The 20,105-nt window shown below is 43.6% G+C and overlaps 1 protein-coding gene across 1 annotated transcript; it reads right to left on the reverse strand.

Moving 5' to 3' along the window:
- Nucleotides 1-1,249: 1,249 nt before the first annotated feature.
- On the reverse strand, nt 1,250-9,935 carry Gabarapl1 (GABA type A receptor associated protein like 1). Its single transcript, XM_028881499.2, has 4 exons — nt 9,592-9,935; nt 5,605-5,683; nt 4,476-4,594; nt 1,250-2,489 (listed from the first exon to the last, which is right to left on the reverse strand). The coding sequence occupies exons 1-4, from the start codon at nt 9,679-9,681 to the stop codon at nt 2,424-2,426; spliced, it is 354 nt and encodes a 117-aa protein (XP_028737332.1). The 5' UTR covers nt 9,682-9,935; the 3' UTR covers nt 1,250-2,423.
- Between the last annotated feature and the right edge of the window lie 10,170 nt (nt 9,936-20,105).

Raw genomic sequence — 20,105 nt, forward strand, 5'->3', positions numbered from 1 at the left:
TTAATTAAAATTATGCATCTGTGAAATGGTGCTGGTCTAAAATAGTGATGTCCCATCCAATAATAATTTTTTCGTCTGAAAAATCTAGCAAAAAGTGGGACTGGAAAAAGTCAGGGCCTCCTGGGAGACAGTCCCTGAATTCGAAGGTCCAGTTCAGCAAAGGCCTGCTGTTTCTGATGAGCCCAGAAGGCACAGGTCCTGCTGTGCACCCTTTGGAACACCCAGTCCTACTCCTAGGTGGTGGGTAATAGTTTCAAAATAGCTTTCATATCAACAGCCCAAGCATAAGCCTCCTCTTGGCTTTGTCAGATTACAGCACACTGTCGTTTCTGTAACCATAGGCATCTATTTTCATATATTATACTCACTTCAACCCATTTCCATTTTCTAGAAAAGTTTTTTTTCCTGGTCCAGGCTTCCCTCTTTCTCTCAATCCTAACTGAATTTTCTCCATCAGTTCGGTGGGCAGGTTGGTAGAATCCTGGCATAGATCTTCTATGACTTTCCTAATTCCTTTCTAATGACTCAATCTTATTTCTCAAAAACAAAGAGGAAGCTACCACCTAGGTGTGGAGCTGCCAAGAATTCAGAGGGTTAGAAACGGAACTAAGAGTTCTTCACTCGTCCTGGCTGTTTGTTCTCTATGATTTCCAACCCCACAGCCTAGCCACATAGGCTTCCTGACTCAATGAAAGACCCACATATAGCTAGAAGACACTGAATTGTCCTTGACTCCACAAGCCATGCTGTCTATCTCCTCGTCTGGAAGAAGTTAGCCTCTTGTGAAGCATAATGGAGAGAATAAGCTGTGTTTGGGACCTGCAGTGACGCCTGGGGCAGAAATCAGACTTGAAGGCTCAGCAGAATCTTCTAAGTCACTTGCTCATAATTACTGGCATATGCAGCTGCCCGCCAAATCTGGGACAAAGGCTAGATAGACATTTGCATACCTAATTAGCACAGCACGCACCAGCCCTCCACAGTGAGGCAGGCAGACTTTAGCTTTGAGAAACACATGAAGCAGCGACTGGGCACTTACACACCAGGCAGAAAATCATGCACACAAACACTTCAGGCACACAACACTGTGACATTCACCCTGGGCAACAACTAAATGAACACATATACATCTGACCCTATGTAAGCGCACACTGCCAACCCCACACCCACCTCTTTGAAAACTCAAGTGTCCGCATAACCTTCATTCAAATGCAAACCAAAAGGGAAAAAAAAAGGTGACAATTCCGCATTCAGTGGATTTTTAAGGTAAGCAATTATTTTATTTCCCTGGCCTGACAACATTGACTTCAAAGTATCAGAACCTGCAGCTGACAAAGCAGACATACAGATTGCTCCCAACAGGGAGGACGCTCTTCATTTGTAGAGATGAATTGAAATGTCATGTGTGAATGCAGTTCCTGCTCCCGCCCCCTCCCCACATAGCCCCTAGATGAAAATGAATGAGTAAAACCCCCATGAAACGCTGGAGTCCTCACTCCATCTTTTCTGAATAGCAGATGGCAGGGAGGGAAACAGCTGGCCATCACTTAGCATTCCAGTGCGTGTGAGACTGAAGAGCCCGCGGCAGGGGGAGGATAATTGGCAGGTGTGTAATCTAGCTTACCTTGTAACCAGGACCCTCCAGTAGACACTCTGTGCCTGTACATGAGAAAGCTGAAGGAAATGCTAAAGGACTGATCCTGAGGCTCCTGAAATTCTAAGGTACTTATGGAATGAGGAGCAGAAATGTTCAACCCTGAACTCCAGTTTAATGTCGTCCAAACTACGGGCAATCATAACTACGTTCCTGCACAACCCTATCTCCCAAAAGGACTCCATCTAAAAGTCTGTGGGAACGTCCACTGCCACACTTGGGGCGGTGCTGTGACACTTGTGTGGCAGAAAAGGATTAGGAGAGGGAGGAATTGGAGACAGAAGTCAGGGGTCACAATGCTTCATTGACAGTGGGTATTTTTTGGTCCCTTAGGTATGGTCCCCTACAGCTCCTAAAGCATTTTTCCCCCTTTCCCTATGTGGCCTATGCAAATACCAAAAATCAAACCTCTGCCCAAAGAGACAGGAGTTGCTGCTGAACTGTATTCTTCTTCTCTAGTGGCCACCTGCCCTCCTCCCAACCTTCTCATGAAACTGCACGAAAACTCACAGGAAGGCTGTGAATGATGTCGTCCCCATCCCGCTCTCACAGCCAATCCAACACAAGTTCTTCCTGGGCTGAGGAAGCAGAGAAAACTAACAATTGAGCTTGTGAAAAAAAGACGACAGTGTGTGCGGTGTGATGTTTTCCGATGTCTTCACCTTGCGTCTCCTCCATGGTTGGGAGCCCTCCCTCTGGTTCCCCAAGTCCCACGCGCACCCCACCCCTACCCCCAAGTCCAGGTGCTCCCATCTGCTGGGCTTCTGCCTCATTTCCCATAGACACTTTCATCACTGTAGGCCACATACAGAAAATAGTCTTCCTCGTGGTTGTCCTAAAAGAGGAGATGAGAAAACAGTTCAGAGAATATTAAACATTCATGTTCATTGTCTCTGTGATTCTGAGTCTTGAACAACCTTGAAGAGGAGACACCTGAGTCATCATTAGCCTCCATTAAAAGGATGGAAGAAGGCTGGGCATGCAGCCCAGTGGTAGAGCATTCGCCTAGCATGTGTGAGGCCTTAGTTCAAGTTCTAGTACTGGGAAAAAGGAAAAAAAAAGGAAGAAAAAATAGGAAGAGGTATCAACTACATGTTGGTCTCTGACTTCATAAACACAAGTTTTATAGAGAGCATATATCAGCAACAGCAGAAAAATAACTTCAGTAAAACATTCATTCTACAGTCAGCTTTAGTCAGGGGAATTTCTTTTTGCAGTGGTCAACAGTGACTTCAGAGCCTAATAATTGGTCAAAGAACAGATTTAAGTGATTAATGTCTGGCCACAAATGGTTTATCTAAACTGCCCCCTCCAAAGTTCAGGGAATTTCGTGGTAGAAAAAAAAGAAAGAATTTAATGGGGGTGAGAAGTCACTGGTAAGGTGACCATGCTTCCATAATCAAACTTCCCACTGGCCTATAAATGACCCTAACGACATCCATTGGATTGGAAAAAAAAAAATGGAAATAGGTCGTCTAGCTAAGAAGATAAGCAAGAGTGGGAGGGGAAAGAGAGAGGGTAAGGGGCAGGGATGAATGTGATTGAAATATGATACGTACAAGTATGAAAATCAAAAACCAAGAACAGTACAATGTGAGCTGAACCCTGGTAAGCCAGTCTGTCTTTTCAGTAAGTTTCAACTTTCTTGGCATGTTTTCAAAGCTTTCACCAACAAAACATTGGGAAATAATTCTTATCTTGGAAAAAATATTATTCTCTGCCTGGGGGAGGGAGGTCACTCAGTCAAGCACTTGCCTTGCAAGCCCAGAGGACCTGAGTTCAATGCCCAGAAACCAGATAAAAATGGCATGTGCAGTGTTCTGTGTGCTTGCAACCCCAGCACTGGGGAGGTAGACACACAGGAGGATCCCTGGGGCTCACTGGCCAGCCAGGCCAGCTTATTGGTGTGCTCCAAGTCAAAGAGAGACCCATCTCAAGGGAGGCTCACAGTGTTCTTGAAGATGACACCCTAAGTTGTCCTCCGACTTCCACCTACCTGTGTGCACACACACATGCAAAACAAAAACAAACAAAAAACCCCTTCACCCTAGCAAAGAGAGCACAGATATCACAAAACACATACTGACATGCATAGTCACAGGGAATAAATGCTATGGAATAAGGACAAGACTAGAGGCGACTCGACATTATGTGACTAATGGGGCACAACGGGAAGGCAGCATCTTGTGTGACAGTGTTCAAGAAGAAGTACAGTTGCAATCTTAGATCATATCACTTATATATGAAGTCCTAATTACACTTTTTCTCCAATCAAATTCTCCCTTAATTTTATATTTTAATTCATTCACTGTTCTCAGATAATGGGAACTCTTGGTGGTCTTAGGTTTGTTCTAGAAAGAAGAGCTTCTGGATGTGGTTGCCATAAGCCAAATCTGTAGAGTTTATGCGGGGACTGTGAAGACAGAGCTCCAGGTTCAGATGGAAAAGGGGCCAAGTGCAGCTGGTGTTTCCTTTCTCAAGTCTAGGGCTAGATGAGGATGACTGACGAGGAGGTGGAGTGGACAGTTCACTAACAAATTATGCTTCCACAGAAAGTAATAGAACGATGGGCTCCTGGTGATCCCTTGCTATCAAGAACTACTCAAATCAGGCAAGATTGAAAAGAAATTTCAGAAGATTAAACCGAGAAGGTGCTCCATCCCTAAAGGACAGGGGTATCTAATCTCCCAGCTTCACACTGCCATGTGTAAGAGGATCCCCATAAATAACACCTCCTGCCCTACTTCCCAGGTGTGTTAACAAACCCTGGAACCAGAGCTGGGGACACCAGGCTGTGCGGTATTGTGACCAAATCCATTACCTCATACAGCTGGCCCATGGTGGCACTCGTGGGAGGGATAGTGTTGTTGACAAAGAAGAATAAGGCGTCCTCAGGTCTCAGGTGGATTCTCTTCCGGATTAAGAAGTAGAACTGGCCAACTACATGGAGGAAACAGAGAGGAGGGCAAGAAAAGAAAAAGGATTAGTAAAAGGGGAAATCTCAGGAAAACCAAAATCTATTGTATCTATCCCCTTTAGCATAAGAACAAGCTTCTCAGAGTCAAATCCTGGGTCTCAAAGACCCAAGATCCTTAGTGGCAAAAGAGAAACTGAGGCCTGCACGGTCCCTGACACACCACGGCGGGACTGCTTCTCTTCCTCCTTATTCAACCTCAGACCCAACGTTAGCATACTCACCCAGCCTAATGACTACTGTGGGGGAGTATGATGTAGATCAAAGAATTCCTGTCTAAAACGGACCCCTGATGCTTTTCCAGCTCCATTCCCACCCTGAGAGCTAACAGTACGAAGAGATCCACTGGACTCTGGACAGTCCAGCACAATGGGGCAAATATCAGGGCAATGAGTCTATTCAATGTTTAGCCTGTCCCTGCAAACCATAAAAAGCTTCTGGAAGGCTGACAAATGCATGAACTCCAGGGCAAACGTGTCTAAAAGAATTTGTCCAGAGTATCCTGAAATCACCTGGCACTTCATTCAGAACAAGGTAAAGTCTAAATACATGTAATTCAAAACAGAAGATATGCTAGTGTCTTCAGTTTTTGTCCCCCAAACAGAAATATGTTTAAAAGATAAAGCATTTAGATATGAATCTCTGAAATGTGATCCTCCCATGATACTGGGCTGGCTTTGTAACAAATGGACCTCCAGATCACCGTGGCTGATTTTTAAAGTGGTTTAAATGACAGACAATTGTTCCTTTACTCCAGAGTACTGCTTTGCTGTGTCTTCATGAGCGAGACACGTGAGTCATTGGGAAATCCAAACAGAACTGGAAACAGAAGGGCACAGTGTGCCTGACTACACTGGCCAGCTCCCTGACGAAGCCATGCATAGTCACAACCCATATGGTCACCAGCTTAGACTTGAAATAAATATCAAAAATGCTTTGCCTGCAACGAAGGGTCAGAAGAGAGAAAGATTGTTACCGGTGAGGTCAGAGGGCACAAGGTACTTCCTCTTGTCCAGATCAGGGACCCTGGCTTTAGGAGCCTTCTCCACGATGACCTGGAAGGAGAACAGGAGAGGGATGAAAACTGAAGACCCTAGCATTGCCTTTTTCCTTCCACACCTTAAATTTGCCCACAGTATCCAGGCTCAGTGTAATTTTTCAGTCCTTGCTTCCAACGCTCCTTGATCTTATACAACTACAAATTACCTATAAGAACAGTAAAAGACCATTTACCTTATGGCATTTCATTTAAAAAAATCAGGAAGTTGTCCTGTGTTTCTAGGATAATCTAATGACCTATCAGTTTTATTCTTTTTTCTAAAATACCATTTATGGACTCTGGAGATGGTGTGGTGATAAAAGCACTATATGTGAAAGTTTGGTGACTGATTTGAGATCCCTAAAATCTGTGTAAATGCCAGGCAGATGTGTGGGCCCAACACTAATCCCAGTGCTGGGAAGGCAGAGACTGAGATCCTGGGCCAGGCTGTCTGGCTGGACTAACTGAAGTGGCGGGCTCTGGGTTCATAGTGAGAAATGTGAAGAGCAGCCAAGAACTGCACCAGACATCAACCTCTGGCCTCTACCACGTGCATGCATACCTGCACACATTCACACACCTGCCTCCTCACATGTGCACACACTTACACACACATACACAGAGTGTGGGAAACGCCATTTATTACAGACATAACATTACAGCTTAGACCTTCACTGCCTTCCAAAGGCCCCTGTGTTAAAGAAGTGCTCCTACCTTGGTGCTATGCACAAGTAAGTGGTGGGAACCTTAAGGGGTGGGACCTCATGGAGTTCTAGGTCGTTGAGCCCTCCATGCTCCCACCATGATAGGCTGACTCACCACCGGCCCAAAGAATGGAGCCACGTGAGCACACATGAAGACGTCTGAAGCCAGGAGCTCTCTTACCTTCTAGAAGGCGACTATCTCAGACACAGCCACAGTGACAGCTAATACACAGGTAACGTGGCTCAGACTTCAGTCTTTGCAAAACAGTGTTCACCGCTAAGTGAAAACTACTGTGAATTGTTTTATGAGTGACACTTTATGAGAGCAATGCACTGGATCATTCTGCATTATTAACTATGTCAGGATTTTATAATATCTACATTAAATATTTTTATAACATTTTTAAAGGTTATGCATTTTTGTAACAAAGAAAAGGACACACAAAATCTTAGATGTTTATATATTTACTTAGAAAACAGAAAATAGATTGCAAGAATATTAACGTTAGAGTCTTCATTTTGGAAAAACTCATCTCAGATATGAGAAATGGAAAATACCAAAAAGTGAGGGAGCAGAAACAGACACTGGACAAGTGTCCCTAGACACTGTGTGACCTTCAGGGTGTCTCAGACCTGTCTAGGCTTCTGCACAAGCTACACCTCAAAAGACCACACAAGTAAGTACACATAAATGCCTGGGTAGACAGAGGTGAATCCAAAGCTTCAAATTAAACAGAAAAGAGCTTGAAAAGGAGACTAGTAATGGACCAAAAATGAGGAAGGAAAGAAGACAGGCTACATATGACCGAGCACAGGAAACAAGGGGAGCCCTGGTATTTACCACAGGAACTCTGAGACCTGGCAGCTCCCACAAAGAAGAGGGAAAAAAAACTGTTTTCTCCATCTGTGGCAGGTGGCTCATACACCATAGGGCTGTTTACAAATGTTTAAAAATAGTGTGTCCAGCAGTTCCTGCTATTACAGGTTTCCAACACTCTGTTATTTCAGGATCCCATGATCCCCTCTCCCAAGGCCCACGCGTACCTCTTCTGAGGCCAAGCTTAGGTTGTGAGTCAGACTGCCTTAGAAACTTAGTGGCTTTTCTGTAGACCTGAGCATAGTAAGATTCAGTTCTGTGCCCAAGGCCTAGGAACTCTGGCTACAACTCTGCAACAAAAACCACGTCTCTGGGGCTAAGGGTATACCCAGTGATGGAGAGGCCACTGGGCAAACGGCTCCATCCCCAGGGCTGCCCCCCAACCCAAATCTCCGCCATTTAGCAGAGCTCTTCTCTCACAACCAGGATAAGAGCCATAGGTTGAGAACCTCTCGGGCTGCAGATCCACGAGACCTGAGAGAGGCTTTCTTTGCTTATAAATTATCACTCAAGTTAAACATTAAACATCAAGCCATGAGCAGGAGAATAAGGAGAAACTAAAATATTCTAGTTGAGTGCAGCAACCAATTGAATGAGAAAGGCTCCTATTTTGAGGAAATACAGGGATTTTAACTGAATTTGGAGATGGGTACATGCCACAGTGTGTATCTCTTAATAACGTTCTTAATAACGAGTAGACATTCGCTTGGGTTTCCTGACTGGCACTGGCCTACCAGCTGAACTCTGGATGGCAGCAAGACTTAACCTACGTCCAGGACTCGACCATGTAAGGTGTACACTTAATTCTGGTTAATCGAACTGTACTACAAACTGGAAAAAAAGGACAACCTGAAGGTCAAGGGCTCCAGAAGCCCTGAAGCATGGCAGCCAGGCTGAAATTCCACTCTGCCAGCCGGCAATGTCAGATCTCTGGGTGGTGACTTCACTTCCCTGTGCTTCAGGCTTACATGTGTGGCACAAGGATTGTGATAGTGTGAGGTGAGTCTGTGAATATGCAGACAAGACATTCAGAGTGCTGACTGCTATGTGGTCCACGCGTCTATTAAAATATTAAAGGGGGGGTACTGACAAACAAATTTTCAAAGCAGTCCTCCATGGGAACATGTGAAGGAGTGTGTACTAAGAAGGCAGGGCTAGTGTGTTTCCAGCCTTTCCCTTAAGACCCTTGTGTGTAATGCTGGAGAATGGTGGGATAGTTAACTACCCACTTCCAAACAGGAAATGGGGCTGGGAACTTTTTCCAGTTGGGCCTACATATCTTGTAGAAATGATAACTAAGATAAGGACTGAGGAAGAATCCCCCTAAGAGTACTTACGCATCAAGAAAAATTATTAGGTTAAGTCCAGCTCTTTTAAGTTTCCTAGTAATGCTAATCTAACATCATTGCCTGTACAGATAAAGAGGACGATTTTAAAAGCCCCTGCTCCTCTATCCACAGTATCTAACAGTAATGTCCTCAGCTTCCAATTCTGCTGCGTAGCTTTCAAAAGAGAAGGAAAAAAAAAAAAAAAAAACAGGCAATTGGGCGGGGGAGGGGGTAAAGGGAAAAACACCCGGATGCTGAAGACTCCCTCAGTATTTTTCTCCTAACTGCATGAACTAGGTTTTAACTGTTTAAATCGGGGTGTAATTTCGTGTAGGAAATGGTTCTCAGTCCTCGCTCTTGGGATCCAAGAGCCCAACCCATCCCCAGTGCAGGATAAGGCCTTCTTTAGCATCGCATGGTCAGGGAGACAGTAATGATGATGAAGCAAGCTGACTGTGGCGCAGTGTGACCTTGTTTGCGGGGCCCGCCTGGTGGAGCTCCCCCCGCCTCCTAATTCTAAGAAAATGCAGGGTAGAATCTACTGGCTTCTCAAGTTTTTCCTCCTAAGCTCAAGGAAATGAGGACGAAGCTCAGATTCATGGAGAACCAGGTAAAGCAGACGTGGATGGTCGCAAGGCTCACCACACCTGCCACTCCATGGTTGCGCTGCGTTCTCTAGAAACATCCGGCCTGGGCCCCCAACCAGTCGCTCCCGCACACACAGGCCGTGCCACGCGCACATTCCCCACCTCCACGAGAGCTGAATCCTGCTGAGTCACCCGCCACGCAGGTTGCGCTTTCGAGATGCCAAAGGTGGGCACAGGCCCTGGGGATATCGGTTTGTCAAAGCCGATCAGGATAAGATTCTGGGGACCCTCCTATGTCAGGGCCACCCGCCAGTGCCAAGCTACCCTCCTGCTCCAGGCCACCCGCCAGCGCCAGGCTACCCTCCAGCTTCAGGGCAACCAGCTCCCGAATTCCCCAGCTCGCTCTCCCCCTCCCCGCCCCCACTCACCGGCACCCGGTCCGGGTATTTCTTCCTAATCTTTTCACCTTCCTTTTTCCGATATTCGAAGGGATGGTCCTCCTTATACTGGAACTTCATGATGGACCGCAGGTTTTTCGGGCTCCCCGGACGGGGCCTGCAGCGCGCGCTGGTGACTGTGTCTCGCGTCTGGCCGCCCCCGATCAATGTCAAGCTGATCACAATCGCTCCACCCGCGTCAGCTCCCACGCGCCCGTCGCCGTACTACGTGGCCAAACGTCCAGAGAGGGATCTGGAGATCTCCCGGCCCGAAGGTAAAAGACCACCAGGTAAAGAAATCGGGTGGCTTTCCCCAAGAGCTGGGAACACAAAAACACCAGGGCGGTGTTGTGACATCATGAAGCCCCGCCCCCACCCCGCCCCCGGCGCGAAGGATCTTCTGGATGGGGGTGGACAGAAACATTGATTCTTTGTGCCTGTGTGTGTCCGTTACGCATAAGCTTTTTTAAATCACTCTAAAACTTCTAACGAAAATAAAAAATCTTTTTTCTATTTTTTATTATTGTGATTTGATATTAAAGATATTTTTAACCCAAAGAACGCTCTAACAAATGTCTTCTTCCCTCCCCTTCGTGTTTCTTGCTTGGTGCCCAAAACAAACACACAGGAAGAAAATCCAGCTGTTTCCAGAGCAATGGGATCAGGAGTCTGGTGGGGGAAAAGTGCCAGGCGTCACGAGATCTGTAGCCCGGGCTGAAATGTTCTGTACTTGCATTTTGACCTTTGCCTGGCACCCGTGGCTGGCCTGGTTTCTCCACCCCAGCTCTTCCTTGCCTCTCTGGCGTCCTTTCGTTTGGACCTGTGCTTGAGTTGGTACTGAGACAACATAAACAGAGTGTGACTCAGGGATTTGAAGAACGTGTAAGGGTGAAGAGCATGAAGTCATCACGGTTAGGAGAAGCGATGCCAGCGATGAACACCCGGCTTCAAGCATGTTCAAAAGAGAGACGATTCCATTCACTTTATCCTGTTCGCCCAGAAGTGTGGTCCTGGGTTCTTGAAAACACAGAGGTCAAGCAGTTTAGGTGACCATGGTCCCCCCCAACAATACTTTCCTGGGGGATGGGTATCACCTGCAGGGTTGTTGTCCTGATGAAAAGGCTTCATGGAAACCAAAAACCCTGGCTGGCATGCGAAGTGAAAGACCCTAAGCGGTACAGAAAGGGTCAGACAGCCCAGGTCCCTCTGGCATACCGGGTTTCCCACTGGGAATCTTTGGATGCTGGGTCAGTCTACTGATCCTACCAGCAGTGACTCTCCAGACCTAGATCTGGGAAGCATCAAACATGGTAAAGATAGAGGTCGAGGATGCTTTGTGATGTGCAACTAGAATAACTTGTAAATGGTACCACGCAAGCAGCCTTTGTAGCCTGCTTCTTTCTTTCTTTTCTTTTTTTTTTTTTCAAATTACTCTCAGTGGCTTGGCCTTAAGAAGCCTGCAAAACAAATGAACTAAATTTAACTACCGAAACAAGAAAATAAAATGCATAGACTGCTTCTTGTTTTTGTCCTAGGAATCTTTGAATTGTCCCTACATATAAAGACGGATGAGTTAATGCATCACATTGTTATGTTTATATTAATAATTTTCAGGCCTTATTTTCAAGTTGAAAATAGTTTAATACCTAGTTAACCATTTTACCTTTGACTCAAACACAATCAAATTCTTCAGAAGAAAACTTTACAACCAGTTGAGACGCTGGGGATTAAAATAGTAATACGGTTGTTTTCTGAGTGACCTTCAGGTTTTTTTAAATAAAATGTACAATCTCAATTAATTGAAGGGCAGTTCTTCAGTCCAGTGACAATGTATGGAGTACATGAAAAATAAAAGATGGAATGTTGGTTAATCACCTAAGAGGGTTTTAAAATGTATTAGGAGCTGGAGAGATAGTTCAAGGGTTAAGAGCCCTGGCTGCTCTTTCAGGGAACCAGGGTTTGATTTCCAGCGACCAGAAGACAGCTCAGGACTATCTGCAACTCCAGTTCCAGGGGATCTGATCCCCTCTTCTGGCCTCTGCTATATACTGTATGCCCATGGTACATATACTTACATGTCGGCAGAACACCCACACAAATAAAACAAAAATCATTTAAAAAATACAAAATGTATCTATTTCTACAATTTTACTATTTGTCCTCAGAAGGTTCTTTAAAATGTTGCACAGAGGTATATTTATAAATTAACATTCAACTAGATTTAAAAAAAAAAAAAAAGCTTAAAATTCCTTTCTTTAACCAGAAAAAAATGCAGTGTTAAAAAGATCACATTTTCTCATGTAGCCACTCCAAAGGTTTCATGTACCACTCTGGCTTTTAGGTTTATGAGGCTGAAACTTCTTGGTTTTTTATGCATATTCAGTCATGTAGAGGATTTCAAGCTAGTACCGGCAATATCATCATGTCCACTGCTTCAACTGTTTTCTTCCTGTTTGAAAGTACTGCATTTCCCTTCTGAATGTGAACATGTCAATCATCACACTGCATCTTGAAAATTACCAGTACCTCCACAATTAGGTAACACTGCCCAGAGTTTATGCCCAGAGTTATATGCCTCACATCTAATACATTTCATAATTTTCCTCAGCCAGGCATTAGAACTTAAAACTGAATATAAAGTTAAGTTTCATTTCTTCTGTTTATAATTTCTGTTATCGTGTATGTCGATGAATAAAAAACAGAATTAGGGTACTGATCTAGATGTAACTAGACATGTTACTGTCAATCGTCAGAAAATGTATTTGTGAAAGACTTTTAAAAAGTTTTTTTTTTTAAGTTTTTAGTAAATGGTTACCTACAAAACAAATGCTAAAGATCTTGTGACTGAGACTCACTGATTCCCATGCCGGGATCCTTTCTTGCCCCTAATGTCTCCTCCCCAGACACAGTGAGCACTCTGACATCTCACTGATGTGTTTAGCACCATGAGGTAATGGCTTCATTATTTTACACACAATTCTGCATAGATTCAGGACAGTATCTCAGTACAGGGGAGATGTGAAAAACTCATGGACATGCTTTAAAGCCACTATTATCATCCACGCTCCTTCCTAATAGCGTTTAATCTTGTTTTCATCACTTGTGGGTAGTGCAAAGACAGATAGCAATGCCAAAATAAATGTACTAAAGCTGATCTTCCACTGTGTCCTATCTCTTCTTCACTGTACCCAGCTATCAGCCTGCAGTCTTTTGAAGAAAATCCATTCCTTAGAAAACTTTAATTCTCTGCTCTTCCATAGACGCACTTCAGATTTTGCGTCAAGATTGCTATCGCAGTTTGGATGCACCACATCCTTACAGGCTCCTGAGCACTTAGTTCACACTGGTGATACTGTCTTGGGATGCTGAAGAACATCCTGAAATTCAGGGGGTGGGGCCCAAAGAAAAGAATGAGATGTCTCTGTTAGGTCTCTTTTTCATAAGGGAACCAATCCCTATTATGAGGTCTTTGCCCTCATGACTTGATCATCTCCCAGAGGCTTCAGCTCTCAATACCCATCTTGATGAATGGAGGGAATGGGGGGGGGGTTAAATCCGTAAATGGATTTGGAGGAACTATACCAAATAACCAATGTTTTTTAGTCTCAGGTAGACACTAGATACTAAATAAGAGAAACAAACGTGACATTCAGAAAGATAAGGTAGACAGTTTGAGAGAATCCTGTTGGCATTCGGGGTCCTAGTTTCACATAGCAACCCTATTGGAAAAGCTCTCCCTTATGGGCTTAGACAATCTCTAGCCACAGGAAAAGCCTCAATCAGACCAGACTGACACTCAGACTAACCAAACTCTTCCTTTGATGGCTTGGACACCCCAGGCAGTACCCCTCTGCCTTATCGCCTCATGGCAACCAGTGGCCACCTCAGCAATGAGAACACACTAGAAGCAGCCTGGCAGAAATGAAGAAATGAAGAGACATGTGTCTCTCAATCTATCACATTATTGAAACAGTGGACCCCCAAATGGCCATTTCCCCAGGAATCTCATGCTAGAAGACAGAAAAGTCACAAACTAGAGGAGGAATTTGTAAAGGGGACAGATTTCCAACAGTTCTAGTAATTTGTCTCATGACCTTCCAGGATGAGACTGAAACCAGATAATAATGGTGGTGTGGGGGACCTCACTTCACCTGGGACTCAATTAGACATACATATCTTGGCCCTTGATTTAAACTTTGATCCTGCTTCAGGACCCTGAAAATGAACTTGAAGGGTTTGCTGGAGCTTTGTCCCTCTATCCCAATGTGGCCACATTCAATAAGTCTCCATGATCTGCTCTCACTATTGATTTGGCTTTTTCTATTGGCTATTGAGGATGGGTGACTAGATCAGAATTGGAATGAAGTTTGTGGCCCCAAGTTTGGTAACATGGCATCCATGAAGGAACAAGACACACAATGAGCTGACGCAAGGTAGAAAAATGGACTTTCCTAGCAGCTGCTGTAGTAATTTCCTCCAGAACTGTTTTCCTCTTCCAGTTCAGTATTGACTATTTTCTATCCACACTTGGTGAAATTTGTGAAACTGCGTTTAGGATTCTCATGAAAATCTGACCCTTTATACAATCTTCTTGGTCTGTGGATTTCAGGCTTTGCTTCCCTGCTTTCCTGTGGACTCTGTTGAACCATTTGGGGTTCTTTTGAACCATGTGGGTAGTTGCCATCTGGTGATTGGATTTATCTTTAGGTGCTCTTCTGCTGAAAAGTACTGGGGTATAATAAAACAGAAGCACAGCAGTGTAGCAGGAATCTTAAAAGTTCTTATTAACCCAAGGCCAGTTATTGGGGTAAATGTTGGAAGATCAGAGAGACAGAACAAGCCACAGCTGACCTCACCTGGCCAACTTCTCAGCTGATCTTGTTTCCTCTGACTGGAAGCCTCTGTGTCCTCATATCCGAATGGCTCTCAGGTGAACTGTGCTTCTCAAAACCTAAAAGCTTAACCAGCCAAATGCTTAACCAGCCAAATGCTTCTAGTTCCTGGTCCTCACGCCTTATATATCTTTCTGCCTTCTTCCCTCACTTCCTGGAATTACAGGCTCACTCTATGGGATTAAAGGTGTGTACCACCATGCCTGGCTGTTTCCAATGTGGCCAGATGGATTTCTGCCTCTGGAATGCTAGGATTAAAGGTGTGAGTGCCACCATTTTCTAGCCTTTGTATCTAGTGGCTGTTCTGTTCTCTGACCCCAGATGAGTTTATTAGGATGCACAATATTTTGGGGAACACAATACCACCACACAGCAGCCTTTCCCCTTCCACAGAAAAAGGCAGGCATTCTTCTGAGACAGTGTCTATGAATCTCTCCATAACAGACACTACCACATGGGTGCCAGGATCTCATTTCCTGCTCTATCACTACTTCCTTGCCTCTTGTCTTGGAATCAGAAATTTTGGTCAAGGGTTTATGCTATGAAACCTCCCTGATCCTCAGAAAGCTACAAGCACCAACTCCCATGTCACCTAAGAAGAGTCTCAGAACGAGCAGGGAAAATGATAGAATCCAGAATTCATCTAAACTTTACCGTGCCTTTAAAATCTAAAGGAAATAATTTTATTCCTAGAATTTTGCATTAAGCCATACTAGTCTTCAAGTGTGGAGGTAGGTCAGGACACTGGTGATGAGGAAGTCATCCAAGCATTTCTTTCTCATGTACACATTTTCAGGAAATGGGTCCAGTGTACAGAAACCAGCCAAGAAAGGAAAAGACACTGGATAAAGAAAACAGAACTTAAGACAATAGGAAGGGGTGTCTACAAGATAACACAAGTGACTAATTACGGATATATTAATACTCATGCACTACTATAGACTGGATTTCCCTTACTTTCCTGTGCTAAGTACAGACATACTCATCATGTCACTATTTAATCATCATGAAGTAATTTAGAACTCAGAATAATCAAGTGTCTATCCCAACACTGGGGAAGAGTTTAAAGGACAGAGTTAGAAATTTAACACTCGGAGCCTGGTTTCAGAACTTTAATCATTAATGATCTTTTTCCTGCTCTCCACTAAACTGGTCTGATCAAAATTATTTGTCTCAATATGAACTTTGTCTCCTCCAAATTGGTCCTGTATTTATTGCTGCCTGGAAGAGAGGATAATTCAACTTTACCACTTACATAGTCATCATGATTAGTACCATAGAGGAGAGGGACCAGTATTCAAGTATAAGGAAGACCCTGGTAGAGAAACATTGTATGTAAAGTGGAAATCCTGAGAAGTCTAGATTCCTGGAGCACTAGAGTCATTAAGCAGGAATAGGGACATCACTCACATTCAAGGGTGAACACCTAGAATCTGAAATGTAAAGGAGGGCCTTTAATTTGGTCTGCCTGATCTCAGAACTTTAAGCTTTCATCATCTAAACTAAAGCAGTGGTGCCTTGGTGTGATCCAGCAGCCAGTGGCCACACCCCTTCTGAATTTCCTTTCTTGTGTTCACCTTTTCATCAGAGGAACATATCCAAAAGAGTAATGTTATCCCTTCCCCTTCTTCAAATACTTACGAAGGCTGTTGTCCAAGACAGGACAAAGTCCAAAGAACTCATGGTCAGTTTTACTATCTTAAAACAATTCCAACTTCCCTTCTAGGACTCATTCTACTTTGTCATTCTCAGAATTTTTACTATTTTCTACAATTCAAATTTTCTTTCTTCTGTTATCTACTTATTATTGTTATTAATTTTCTCTTAGTCTTTACTTGTCACAGAAACTGTCCTTCTATTGCTCATTTGGTATTTAAAATTTTATTACTTCTCATCTTGAAATTCAGATACTCATTTCCTGGTACCCTTTTCAAACATTAAGTTTGTGAGGAGTTCTAGGGTGGGAAATGGTGCAATTTTGGGTTGTCTAAGGTGTGTGTGCCAACGGAAGGATGACGGCCAACATTACTCAGACAGGGCAAGTCAAATATTTTCCAGAGTTAACACTTGATACTTCTGGAACAACCCATAATTCAATGCAACTATTTTTCCACTCGGCTTGCTCAAGGACAGATTTTCCATTCTGGCTTCTTTATTACCATCTAGCTGATTTAACCAAAGAATGGTAAAGCAAAATTCATGATCTCCAGACTTGCTAAATAATGCATTGTTTATTTTCTTCCTAAACTCTGATCTACAACCCTCTAATAAGGACGGTAGAGCCCCATGCATATGACCAACTTAGTTAAGAATCTGTCGTACAGACCTGAACTAGAGGCAGGCCACAGGAGAGTAACTTGTGCTTCTGCTTGCCCCCCCCCCCCCCATAGAGAGTTACTCACTCTGGCCCAATTCACTCCTCTCATACTCTCACTCTCCACAAAGCAGAGTCTGTGTCGTCATCATGTGAATGAGTACATGCTTGTTTCAGGACCCCCCACACATTTAAACCTCCTCGCAGAGATTAAGCTATTCTAAACAGGCACTGTGTGCCCCCCTTTGACAGACAAGCTATTGACCATGTACCCCAAGAAATGAGAAATTTCCCTGAAACCTCATTATGGGAGAGGAAAAGGCAAAGATATCCTAGCTCCAACCAGAAGAGGAATTAGTCTCTAGTTCTAAAAATGTGCCAGACTGCCATATAGGAAAGACAGGAATCTGGTGATTATGGGTAGGCTCTGATTGCTTAGGGCCCAGATTGAACACCTCTGGCCCTCTATTTAAACCTAAACCTCATGTTAGGGCCTGGAAGGTGGTGGACTTGGGGTGGGAATTGGCCTATGAAGGTCAGATGCAAACCTAGACTGTTACAGCCTTCAGGGCCTGGGTTCTTACCTGCTGATGACTCCAGTAACAAGAGGAGCCTTGGGCTGTCAGGATCTTTGTCCTACTGGATAGATAGTCTTTTGCATACAAGCATCACACTAGACTCAGTTTTGACTGTTTGCAGGATCTGTAGTTTGGATCAATGTGAAGTGAAGAAAAAACATTATAGTCACCCCCAAGGAACTCCAGAGTAAGTAGTAGAGGATGCAGAGTAAATCTGTAATACTTTTATGTGGGTTGAGAAAGAAAAGGCAGTGAATCTCCACTGATTCAAAGGAGATGAGGAGACACTGAGAACAATCAGCCAGCATCTTTGTTTCCTGACTGATTACAACTTGGACACAGCTAAGAATGTGGTTAAAAAAAATAATAATAATTGCCGTCATTTTACACACACCCATATTCTTTTTCATCCTCTCACCGTTTTTATCTAGGATTTCATGCTGCTTGATAGAATGAACATCCTCTTTCCTTGAACTTCATCCAAAGACTCAAATGTGCAATACAGTTTCTTTCTAAAATACTGTTCACATCGTGGAGCTCCCCTGCAAAAAGATATTAACTAGTTCCTCATTGTCGTCGAGTTTAGTGTCCAAATCGCTTAGCACCAATACCGACATATGGCCCTTCTCTTCTCCAATTGCATGCTTCCTGCCTCCCTTTCACATGGAAGAAGCTGCAAAGAAAGTAAGTGTGATCTGGGTGCATTATGTGAAATTGCCAGAAAATCAATAAAAATATTATGTTGAAAAAAAAGAAAGAAGAAGCTGGGCGGTGGTGGCGCACGCCTGTAATCCCAGCACTCGGGAGGCAGAGGTAGGCGGATCTCTGTGAGTTCGAGGCCAGCCTGGTCTACAGAGTGAGTTCCAGGAAAAGGCACAAAGCTACACAGGGAAACCTTGTCTCGAAAAAAGAAAAAAAAAAGAAGAAGAAAAAGACACAAGGGCAAAAAGAAGGAAGACAGTGAGGATGGGGAACGATCACCTCCTTTACATCATATATAAAAATATGACTGGGTATGGTGGGGCATGCCTTTAATAACAGCACTCAGAAGATCTATGTGAGTCCAGGGCCAACCTGGTCCATGTAGTAAGACTCAATCTCAAAACAAACAAACAAAAAAGTCTCTTGGCTTTCAAATGTATGTCTTCCTGTCTACATCTCAAGGATCAGAAGGGCATGCTATATTGAGACTTTCCTCACTCAGTTGCAAGAGTACTGGTTTATTGAATTAGCTCATTTTAGCTTTTCTTGCTATTCAATGAAGTCATTCTTGACTGAGATTAAGTTTTTATGCATTTCACTAACAAATGCTTTTTTCCATATCTCAGGGTTCCTAGGAAAAGCGTTTGTCTGCAAAGGCTGCTTGGCTGGTTGAAACTTCATTGACAAGGAGAGGTTGGAATGTTGAGGATCCAGAGCCTGAGTACAATTTATATTGGGCTAGACATTTAGCCCCCAAATTATCACTCCTTTTCTCCCCGACCCAATGTTAATCTAACATCTCATCAGTAACACATAAAGCCAGATCTAACATCTTGTCATGCCGATAAATTTTTTTAAATGCATTAACTTAACAAACCATAGTCCTACTAATTAAAGGGCTAAGAACGTTCTTTTCCAGGCACACATTTCCAACTGATCAACATGCTGTGATGTGGCAATCCTGTCCACAATGCAACACTCAAATCCCTGCATTTCTCTGCATTCCCACCTTTGTCATTGTGCAGGGCAGTTTTAATTCACACTCTTCCTTTCGAAGATTTGGTGATTTTAGTCTCTAACAAAACAAACTGTTTTTATAAACTATTATACTTCATCTTAGTTGTCGGTTTGACTGTGTCTGTGGAGGGTGATTCCAGACAGGTCTGATGAGTGGGACAGTGACTATATGGTGGAGGGAGACCCACTCTGAATGTGGGCAGCACCTTCCGGTGGGTTGGTGACCTGGATGAAAACAAATCAAGAAGGGAAGCAGAGTAAACAAGCCCCTTCCTTTTCTGATATCTCTCCGTGAGGCTGCCATCATGTGCTGATGTTAAACTCCATCTCCTTAAGCTTTTAAACATGGGTTGTTATGTCCAGGCCTTCAGACAATTCTCATCATAATCACCAAAGACCTGAAGAAAACTGCAAATCATCAATTTCTCTAAAGATGTAAAATAACATAGTGTAATCCAGACATGGGAATGCAGGTCTATAATCCCAGATGTTTGAGAGGTTGAAACCAGAGGATCTCATGTTCAAGACCTGCCTGATCCAAAGAGTAAATTCAAGGTTATCCTGATCAACTTTATGAGATCATTTCTCAAAATAAAATTTTAAAAAATATGAGAGATGAGAATCAAAGTCTTCGTGGTACACATTCTTCTTCCCTGGCAGTCTCTTTGCTATTGTTGGCATGGCATTTCTTAAGTAACACTTCTTGCTAATGCAAAACATCGTTTGTAGTAGTGTTCCTAGGGAGGAGAAATCACACTGATTTCAATGGGAATGAACAGAAAATGTTACAGGAACAGGGGTTATAGATGCTAGGGGCTGTGTGATAGAAAGTTACCTGACAGTTTTCATTCCCTTCTGAAGCAAGCCAAGAACCTACCTAGAATTAGTTCATGGGTATGTGGAAAGATGTGACGGAACGTGAAATGACAGTGATATTTGAATATGTATCAAAAGAAATGCAGAAGCTACCATAAAAAACTGGCATTAATGCTAGATGGTCCA

Source organism: Peromyscus leucopus, chromosome 3 (assembly GCF_004664715.2).
Source record: "Peromyscus leucopus breed LL Stock chromosome 3, UCI_PerLeu_2.1, whole genome shotgun sequence".
Lineage (NCBI taxonomy): Eukaryota > Metazoa > Chordata > Mammalia > Rodentia > Cricetidae > Peromyscus > Peromyscus leucopus.